Here is a 10,023-nt window from a genome sequence, read left to right as displayed (position 1 = left end):
TTGGTATGTTACTTTCCCTAGATTCGATCGTCGGTATCTCAATACCTATTTCAATCTCATTACCGGCAAGTCTCTTTACTCTTTACGTAATGCATCATCCCGTAACTAACTCATTAGCTACATTGCTTGCAAGGCTTATAGTGATGTGCATTACCGAGAGGGCCCAAAGATACCTCTCCGACAATCGGAGTGACAAATCCTAATCTCAAAATACGTCAACTCAACAAGTACCTTTGGAGACACCTGTAGAGCATCTTTATAATCACCCAGTTACGTTGTGACGTTTGGTAGCACACAAAGTGTTCCTCTTGTAAACGGGAGTTACATAATCTCATAGTCATAGGAACGTGTATAAGTCATGAAGAAAGCAATAGCAACATACTAAACGATCAAGTGCTAAGCTAACGGAATGGCTCAAGTCAATCACATCATTCTTCTAATGATGTGATCATGTTAATCAAATGACAACTCATGTCTATGGTTAGGAAAGTTAACCATCTTTGATTCACGAGCTAGTTAAGTAGAGGCATACTAGTGACACTCTGTTTGTCTGTGTATTCACACATGTATTATGTTTTCAGGTAATATAATTTTAGCATGAATAAGAAACATTTATCATGATATGAGGAAATAAATAATAACTTTATTATTGCTTCTAGGGCATATTTCCTTCAGGTTCGACAAAAGGGGCAAGTGTTAGGAAAAGTGAGCACCTACTCGCTTCCCGCAGTAATGGTCGAGCTGCCGGCGCGCCATCCTGGTTTGGCCACCACAGACTAGCACCACGCCCCCAAACCCATGTTGAGATCTCCTTCCACCCCAGCTGCAATCTGTAATGCGTTGTGTCTGCGTGTTGGCCTGACAGCATTACTGAATTAAGTCAGCAAAAGCTAGCACCACCCAACGATATATCAAGCTGATTACTCTTTGGTCTGAGGAAACTATCTCAAGCTACAGTTGGTGCATGCATCCAGTTAGTTGCAGTGTCTAATGCTTCATTCAAGCTAGCTAGGGAATGTCCTTGTCTAGTGATTAACCAGAATCACTTTTTATCATTGCGAAGAACTGGTCTTTGCGGCGTACTCCTCATGTTGCAATACGGAGATTTTCGCACCAATCTTTCAAAAGAATCGTTAGTTTTGCTTCATTGCTTTTCTTTGTTGCCAATTATGGTAGTCGTTATCGTTCAACAGTGAGTTCAGGTGCAGATTCTTTTACATGATATAGAGAACGGTTTTTCCTAGCTGGGGCTACACGGTACTCCTTATCTCAGCCTTCTAATCATGCCCATGTTTCATTGAGATATGTGCACACAGCAGTTGGCGTCAAACGCTTAATCTTTAATCATCGGCATGTGAGGGAACTGTTCATGATATGACGTCGCATGTGCCTCTGACTCTCTCATTTCTTCCCGTGCATGCAACTCTTCTCTCTCTCTTCCTCTATGCTCTCTTTCCTGCTACTCTCTCTTCTCTTACTTTTTTTAAACTCATGTCATGAACAGTACAACATCCACACCCTGGCAGTCACACCTTTTCATGAGAGTATAGTGAGAGAGGGACGCTGAGGAGAGAGAGAGTATGCTTGTGCATGCATGTCAGACCCCAGACCCCGTGAGAGAGATAGAGCTTCTCTTGTGCATGCGCATGCAGAAATATTTTATGAGAGGGAGGGGAGAGAGAGAGAAATGTCCAGCAGATGTTGCAGGTGCATGCAGAGTATTTTATGAGAGGATGAGACAGGACGTGAGAAGAGAAAGCAATGTCCAGCAGAGATTACTGTTCATGATGAGAGAGTGAGACAGCTACAGTCTGCTAATTGTCTGACCCTACCGCTGAGCATTGCACATATCTCGAAGTGTACCGACGTTGGAGATAGTGGGTACCGTGTAGCTCGGGCTAGGAAGAAACTTTGCGCATGATATAAGGGGATAGTGCTTCTACATGTGGGCATCACTTAGTGCGCCTAAGTTTTCCCTTGATGCAAAATACAAACTTCATGAACACAGAGGCCTGCCTCTATAAATAGAGTCATACACTAAACATTCATCGCACACATTCTCAAAGTAAGACCTAGCTAAGACCAAAATCTTCACTAGCAATCCACCAGAAAAAATAAATAATACTAGCATCCATGGATAAGTCACAGGCATTGGCTGCAACATTGTTGCTTGTCATGGTGGTGTCCCTAGCCGCACTAGAGGGTGTTCATGGCATCTGTGACATGTTGAATGATGAATTCAAGCTTTGCCAGCCCGCGGCGACAGTGAATAACCTGACGGACAGTCCGTCGGCTGAATGTTGTGACGTGCTTGGGAAGGCCAACCTATCATGCATCTGCCGCTACAAGGGCATCGTCGCCATATGGCTGAGAATGTACCACATCGATGCAAACCGCGCCATGGCGCTGCCCGGCAAGTGCAGTGTCACCATGCCGAACAACTGCTCGTGATGATCAGATGTACTACCTATAAGCATCTAGGCGTCGGTTGCTCTACATCTACATCTGCATCAGCACTTATATGCATGGGTAAATAAGTGGAGGAGCACTTGAAACGGCATTGCGCTACTCGGTCTTAATGTTGTGTTATTCGAAGTATGATATTATCTCATTAAGCTCTTGATAAAATAGTACACATGTTGTACTGGAAGTGTAAGGATGTCAAGTAGTACCTGGCATGTTGTCCCATGAAGTTAATAGTATCTTATAGTGGTGTTCTTCGTGTCCAAAACTTGCATGTTTCTTAGTGAACAAGTAAATATGGATCATGGTATTTTTTTTCCGATTGATCACTGTTAGTTGTATTCAGTTAGTGCTATCAAACCTGTGTCGTAACGTCTAGCATTATGGCTTAGTGCTAGAATGTAGGTCTACAGACTTCACTCTTCATTATCCACCATCTCTTGATGTCGAACTGAACTTGTACGAGCTGTATATAACCAGATCAATACTAGTGAGAACCATCATGGAAAATAACCTTTCTGACTGTCACTCCTAGGTAATTATGTAATCAACTATCAAGACACCCGTGTATTTATGCGGCTAGTTTTCTTTATAGAGTTCGTGATTTCACATCTATGTACGATTAAAGAAACTGCAGTTGATGTTCATCTTTAGAAAACATGCACGCCTTATAGTATCCAACGGAGTGCCACAACACTTCTCTGGCTTCAAGAGAAGTCTCCAAAATCTAACTATGTATAAGCAAGCATGCATATAGCACCACGGTCCATTCAGAATTTCAAGGTGATCCCAAGAATCATAGTGCAAGGAATAAGTAAATGGACATGCGCTAGAATACTAGCAAGAAAGGCAGGGCTCTATATTTGCATAATAAAACTATGCCACTAAAGCTCACTTCTTGCTAGGTAGTTTCGATTTGGAGGTCTGATGATCCTCGGCAAGGTGCATGCTCTGGAGACCCTCTGTGCGGTCACCGAGAGGAACCACACTGTGAACGTTAGTTGATACCTGTAAAATTTATAACGGAGGAGCTATTGCTGAAGGAGGGACACTAACAAACAATAAAAAATGCCCATGTGCTCATATGGCAGTATTGAATTGCATGAAAGCGTCCATCACATGAATGTTGCACCACACAATGTTCCTATTTAAGTGTGAGAAGAGAGATGGAATAACGATTCATAAACAAACCATTGTGCGTAGACTAAGGAGTAGAGCTTAGTTGTTGCTAAGTTCATTTTAGCATGCCGCATATTGAATGTACTCAGGTTTTGCGCTTAGTTAGAATTGCTTTTCTAGCGTCGTTGAAATCCACATACACCCTAGCTAGGACTGGGAACCACCGGGATTTATGACTACACGGGATTGACTTGATGTGCAAAGTAACCTTGCCAAGATGGCCAAGTGGTGATGGACTCCTTTAGGAATTTGCCATTCTAGTGAATTTTGTTAACTAGGCACGTATCTAGAATTGAATTGACGTCCTGAACCAAAGGGGAACCAAGTGCCACACTGCTTAACGATCCTGCTGCGTGCGTCTTGATGCGAGTCAGAATGGGTGTGCTGTGATGTGCAGATTGCAATTATCGTGTTTGAAGCACAAGAATGTGGCATCATATTTTATGCAAAATTATAGTGAACTACAATATCGTTTCGAACACTGCTGTCACTGCATTCGTCATGAGAATTAAATTGATTCTAGTGTAGTATTTGGCATTCTACCCTTAACTTTCTCTCAGAATTACAAACCTCAACCGGACAAGACTGCAACTCCATTTTTTTTGGGGGGGGTGCAAGATTAACACTTGATTTAATACATTGTCTGAAAAAACCGGACATTGCTGAATTCATATTGAGGGCTTTCATGTTTCTTATCTTTCCTTAATAATAAAGCACGGGTTGAATCTGTCGGGTTCACCGTCATCCGTTCTTCATATATAATATTATTTTTGAGGCGGTACTAAATTTGTTTCGGCACAAAAGAATTCCGGTGTTACGACATGTTGCCCGTCTGGGGTGTTACGACGTGTTGCCCGTCTGGGCCTGGGCAACGTCAATGCTAATGGGCTTTAGAAACCTCCTCCCACCCCTTCCGTCTTTCTTCTCTTCCACCCGAGCAAGGAGCAACGACACGAGCGTTTCTCTCAAACAGAAAAAGAAACGAAAATATTAACGCCCACACGTGTGGGCGTTTGCATCTCATCCACACGCATGGATCAACGTCGGTTTGAGTTTGCACGAATCTTGGCATATTTTGCCATATTTTTTATGCCACGTAGGATCGGGTTGCTGTGTGGGCATTCATCGGGTCGCCCACACGTCCGTTTCCACACGCGGAGGTGCTGGTGTATGGGCGTTTAGCAGTCCGCCCACACGCCAGTTTTTAATGCACGCAGAGGGGCCGGCGTGTGGGTGTTTATCAGTTCGCCCACACGCCCATCTCCTCTCCCACACCCAAAGCTATCAGTTGCCATGTGTTTTGCAGGGTACATGGCAACTGCCCTAATATGCCTGTAAGCAGATGGCAACTCTCTCTTTACCCGAACATGTTTTTTTTTGCCATGTCTTTTTGTAGTGCTACATGACAACTGCCTAGTGTTTAGTAGATGACAACTCCTAAAGATACCACCGTGCCCACACACCCGTCTCCTCTCCCGCACCAAAAGCTGTCGGTTGCCATGTGTTTTGCAGGGTACATGGTAACTGCCCCTAGTGTGCTTATAAGCAGATGACAACTCTCTATTTACCCGAACATGTTTATTTTGCCATGTCTTTTTGTTGTGCTACATGGCAACTGCCTAGTGTTAGTAGGTGGCAACTCCTAAAGTTTTCAAATCATGGCAACTGTAGTACACCAGAGCACACATGGCAACTGGCACTTGACCTGAGATGGCAACTGCGGTTGAGCAGCCATGGCAACTGCAGTTAACCGAACATGGAAGAGGGTCCGGACCATGGCAACTGCGGGGACGCGTGGTGACTGTCACGCGGGGCGTACGGGACCATGAGGTAGCAGGCCTGACGTACGAACGTGTGGGCATTATCTATTTTGCCCACATGTAGGCGTGTGGGAGGGACCGCGAGGCAAAAAAAGAGGCATATGGGCACTACTTGTTTTGCCCACACGTAGACGTGTAGGCTGGTTCTCTTAGACACAACACAAAACGTGTGGCCAGACCCTTTAACGCCCACACGTGTGCGCGTTATCGGCGTCCAAAAGAAAAAGGCCGACAACAGGAGTTAGGGTTTGAACCACCATCTCTCCCGCCTGCACACCGGCAGCATGCCGGCGAGCCTGGCGTCTGTGGAGGCGATGGGGGTGGGAGGGGCGTGGCCTAAGGAACCGCCCGCGGCGGGGCGCTGGGCCGGGCGCGGCAGCAGGGGACCCGTCGAGGACAGGGGCGCGTGCAGTGGGTGTTCCTCGGCTGCCCCGGGGTGGGGAAGGGCACCTATGACGGCCGCCTCTTGCGGCTCCTCGGCGTGCACCACATCGCCACCGGTGACCTCGTCCGCGGCGAGCTCGCCTCCCAAGGCCCCCTCTCCAAGCAGGTATTCCAGTTCGTCGCGCTCAATCCAGGGTCCTGATTCGTAGTAGTAGAAGAATTGATAGCTAGAGATCCCCCTGGTGTTGACGAAAGGGAGCCTAATGATAGTTTTACCTGCAAGTGTTCCCCTGCATCAGCTACCAAATCGGCAACAATCATGGTGCTCTTAGTGCAGAAAGAGGGCTTATTTGTATGAGAGTCGACCAATCCGACCACATGGCTGCGCTATTCCTGTATCATCATCGGCTCATCGCAACCCAGCTTGCCACCATTAGTTCTAGGTGATGCAATCCGTAGGCACATGATGCATCACAATATCGCATCGAGTTACACAACGCCAGGAGCTCGTTTCAATGCAAAACTCACCGAGGGAGAGCATCCAATTGACAGCAACTAGGAAGCACCACTGCTGCCCCATGCCATTAAGCACATGCTCCGCACTTCAGCAGTTAGCACACCAACACCAAACTAGCCCCCCCCCCCCCCCCCCCCCCCCGCGCGGGCGACCCGGGGGCGACTAGGGTTTCCCCCGCCGCCGCCGCCCCTTCCTACATCTCCTCCCATCGCCGCCACCTGAGGGACGCATGGCAAGCCCCGGCGGCCGCCGATGAAGGTGGCGGCGAGGCCTCTCATCGCTTCGTCCCTGCGCGAAGGACCCCGGACACCGGGGCGGCGGCCTTGGACGGCGAGGCGGCGCAGCCTCTGCGACAGGCGGCGTGTGCGGGATGTGACGGCCGGCGTCCTCGGCTGCTTGGGCGGCGCGGATCCGGCGGGTGGTGGTCGTGGCGCGGTCTTTCCACCCCAGATCTGAAGGTCGAACTGCTCCTCCTCCTCTGCTCACTCTTCCCCTCCGGCTGTGTCCGATCTGCAACGTTTGCTGCCGTTCCGGTGCCGGCGGGGTGCCGGTGGCATATCTCGAGTCCGGGGGAAACCCTTGGTCGGATCTCCGACCGCGGCGGTGAGGGCGCGTGCACGCATCGCCTTTTCTCCTTCGAGGCACCGCTGAGGTCTCCCGTATCCATCCCCGTCCCAGATCCCGGGTGAAAGCCCAAAACTCGTCTCGGGTTGGGCGGTGGCGGCGTCCTGCACGTCGTTTCCTCCTTAGAGGCGCCGCCTTGGGTTTGTCTGGTTCTCCGGGTGAGTGGTGCCAAGGTAGGAGAGCGCCCGTCGGCTGCGAGTCCAAGCAGAGGCTTCCCAAGCTTCGCCCTTGGGTCTTTGCAGCTTGTTTCTTCGACAATCCTCCCAATGGTTTTCCTTCTGCTCTCGGTGGCCCCGGGCAGGTGGCAGTGCAGCTAGTGGTGTGCCTTCGGCGTGGTGAGGACTGTGATATGCCTGCTCTGGGTTTCGATCGGCACCTGCTCTTGCTCTCGGGTGAGCGCCCAACGACCCGACGGTGCGGCGCCTTCAAGCCTAGGCGAGAGGATTGGGGTCTTCTTCGGCGTTGGAAGACAGGTTTCGTGATCCCAATCACACGATCCGGCCGCGCGCAGTTCTTGCAGGCCTTTGGCTGATCCTTGACGCTACTCTGCTCCCTTGCTCTTGGTGCCGATGTGCAGCGGGCTTCGACATTACTTGCAGGTTTTTCAAGTGTATTTCTATGTGTGCAGTAGTGTGCGTTGCGTTGTAAACTGCTCTGTCAGCTCCCTTGTATCTTTCGGTCGCTCTTGCTTGGTGGCCTTGTGTAATCCTGGCCGGTTGATGGCTTTGTTAATTCAAAGCCGGGCTCCCCTTGAGCCTTCGTTCTAAAAAAACACCAAACTAAGTAAGGATATATATACTGACTAACTGTTTTCTGTGATGTTGGTTCATCGCAAACAAGCCAAATTAGTTAGCTTATTATAGATTAACTTTTTGAAACAGATACTCCCTCCATTCCCTTATACAAGGCCACTATAGAAAAATATATTTTGCATCTATACAAGGCCACTAACAGTAATCAAGGTAAAAATTAATGATGTTTTCTCGAATTAGCAACCTGTTTAATACTTGCATGCATGCAGTCATAATGACGTTGTGTTACTTCCTTCTCATTCCTTTCTTGCATGCATGAGGGCTTATTAATGATCCCTTTTAACGAGAAGAAAAGTTGGCTTGCAAAGCAGTCATTAATTTTTACCTTGGTACCTGTAATTTGAGTTTGTGGCCTTGTATAAGGGAATGGAGGGAGTACTACTAAGGATGGCAATTTTATCCATGGACATGGATACCCATGGATATCCGACCCGAATGGATAGGGTTTGGATATGCTTTTGTGTCCATGGGCGGCGCCCAAACCCGACCCGATTGCTCATGGGTAGGACATGGATATAATCTTGTACCGTGGATATATCCAAACCCGACACGATAGTATGACTTATTGGGCAAACATTTGCTATCCCTACCCCACAGTCACATGTCCCGCTGCAATTTTACACTTTGTTATCTAAAACATGCAAAAGAAATTGCACAATCCCCGTCGTAACTTTTAATAGTTGACATTCAATCCCATCCATAACATACTCCAATACCCCTTCTCTTATGTTGATCTCCTTGTTAAATGACTCGTCATTCCCATCTATTAGAAAAAAATCCTAAATGATATTTGGTTGTTAGTGGGTGTTGGTTTACCATAAGTTGATGGTTACCGTAAGTGAGGCCTAGCCTGCCACGAGGTGAAAATTGGAAGAGCTTATGTTAACATTGTATTATGTCTTATTTATATGTCTCGAGAGGACCCAATGGACGTCCAGTGGGTATGGATATCCGACGGGTTTGGACATTGACACAATTTTTCACCCATGGATATTTTCATGGTTGGGCAAAGACTATCTTCATATATATGGATATGGATTAGATATTGTTCAACCCGGTCCAAACCCGACCCATTGCCATCCTTAAGTACTACGGTTAACTCAGTCTGAAACCCTCACAAGATTGTGAATTCTGTAAGATAATCCATCAAAGCTGGTTATGAAACCTGAGTGCAAGGATGTGCAATGACAACGCCCATCAGCGACAACGAGCCTCACTCGCGTCTGCAACTCCTTGCCTTAATTTAGCACTGCTCGGGTAGGCAGGCGTTTGCTCGACTGCCCATAACTCACTGTGATCTGCTGCCCCACATCAAGTTGACTCGATGTGAGATGCGAATTGTTGTGTATTGTGATTTGATTCTGTTTTGGAGTATGCCGCGGTTTGAGCAGACTACTATTGCTGGTTACGTACACTGATTATTTCGCATCTCAATAGTTGTGGGCCCTGATTATTAGAATCTTGTACGCCAAGGCGAATCCACATGTACGCACACGATATAGAGATCATGCACTATGTGAAAACCAAGGACACACCTATCTTTGATTTGGAAATAGTTATGAAGGACATGGCTATCTTTCACTTTATTTAGAAACAATTATGTCTACTAATTAAGACCTCCATTGTTGTTTCAACTTTTCAGTAGCTTGTTATGCTTGGTCGGATGCTCTCTTTATTAAAGCTAATTCTCTTTAATTTCGTAATCTTTATCAGAAGCTATAGGATTTATGGTCTGTATATGCCATTCATCAAAACTGAAAAAGAACGGTGCAATCTGCAGTCCAGTCGTGTACTATATTGCACATTAAATTGTATTTGATAACATATTTTTCAATATTCCTGTCACCTATATGAAGATTAACTTTGCTCCTTTTTTTCTGCCATCAGAGAAGAGGAGGTTTAACATTTTTGGACATTGGTCATACTGGATTTATTTTTCTGAACTATTCTCTTCTTCCTTTTCTTCATTACAAAACATAATAGTACTCATGCTTGCAGAATTTGTTAGGTAAAATGTGGAGCAAGACACCAGACGGCATGGTTAATAGTACCATCTTGGGAATTGATAGCTTTCAGAGACGCTCTGTAAATCCAAAGGGGTCATGGCTTGGAGGGAAAGGGCACTAATTTTTCATAATCTTGATCAGAAGCTATAGGATTTATGGTTTGTATATGCCATTCATCGAAACTGAATCAGAACGGTGCAATCTGCAATCCTTTCGTA

The 10,023-nt window shown here is 46.8% G+C and overlaps 1 protein-coding gene across 1 annotated transcript; it reads left to right on the top strand.

Annotated features, from left to right (window-relative positions):
• Nucleotides 1–2,075: 2,075 nt before the first annotated feature.
• Nucleotides 2,076–2,451, top strand: LOC123041957 (putative lipid-transfer protein DIR1). The gene has a single exon (XM_044464501.1). It carries the CDS (start codon nt 2,134–2,136, stop codon nt 2,449–2,451), a length of 318 nt encoding a protein of 105 aa, XP_044320436.1. The 5' UTR covers nt 2,076–2,133.
• The last annotated feature ends 7,572 nt before the right edge of the window (nt 2,452–10,023 follow it).

Source organism: Triticum aestivum, chromosome 2B (assembly GCF_018294505.1).
Source record: "Triticum aestivum cultivar Chinese Spring chromosome 2B, IWGSC CS RefSeq v2.1, whole genome shotgun sequence".
Lineage (NCBI taxonomy): Eukaryota > Viridiplantae > Streptophyta > Magnoliopsida > Poales > Poaceae > Triticum > Triticum aestivum.
This window is presented reverse-complemented; position numbering and strand designations above follow the sequence as displayed.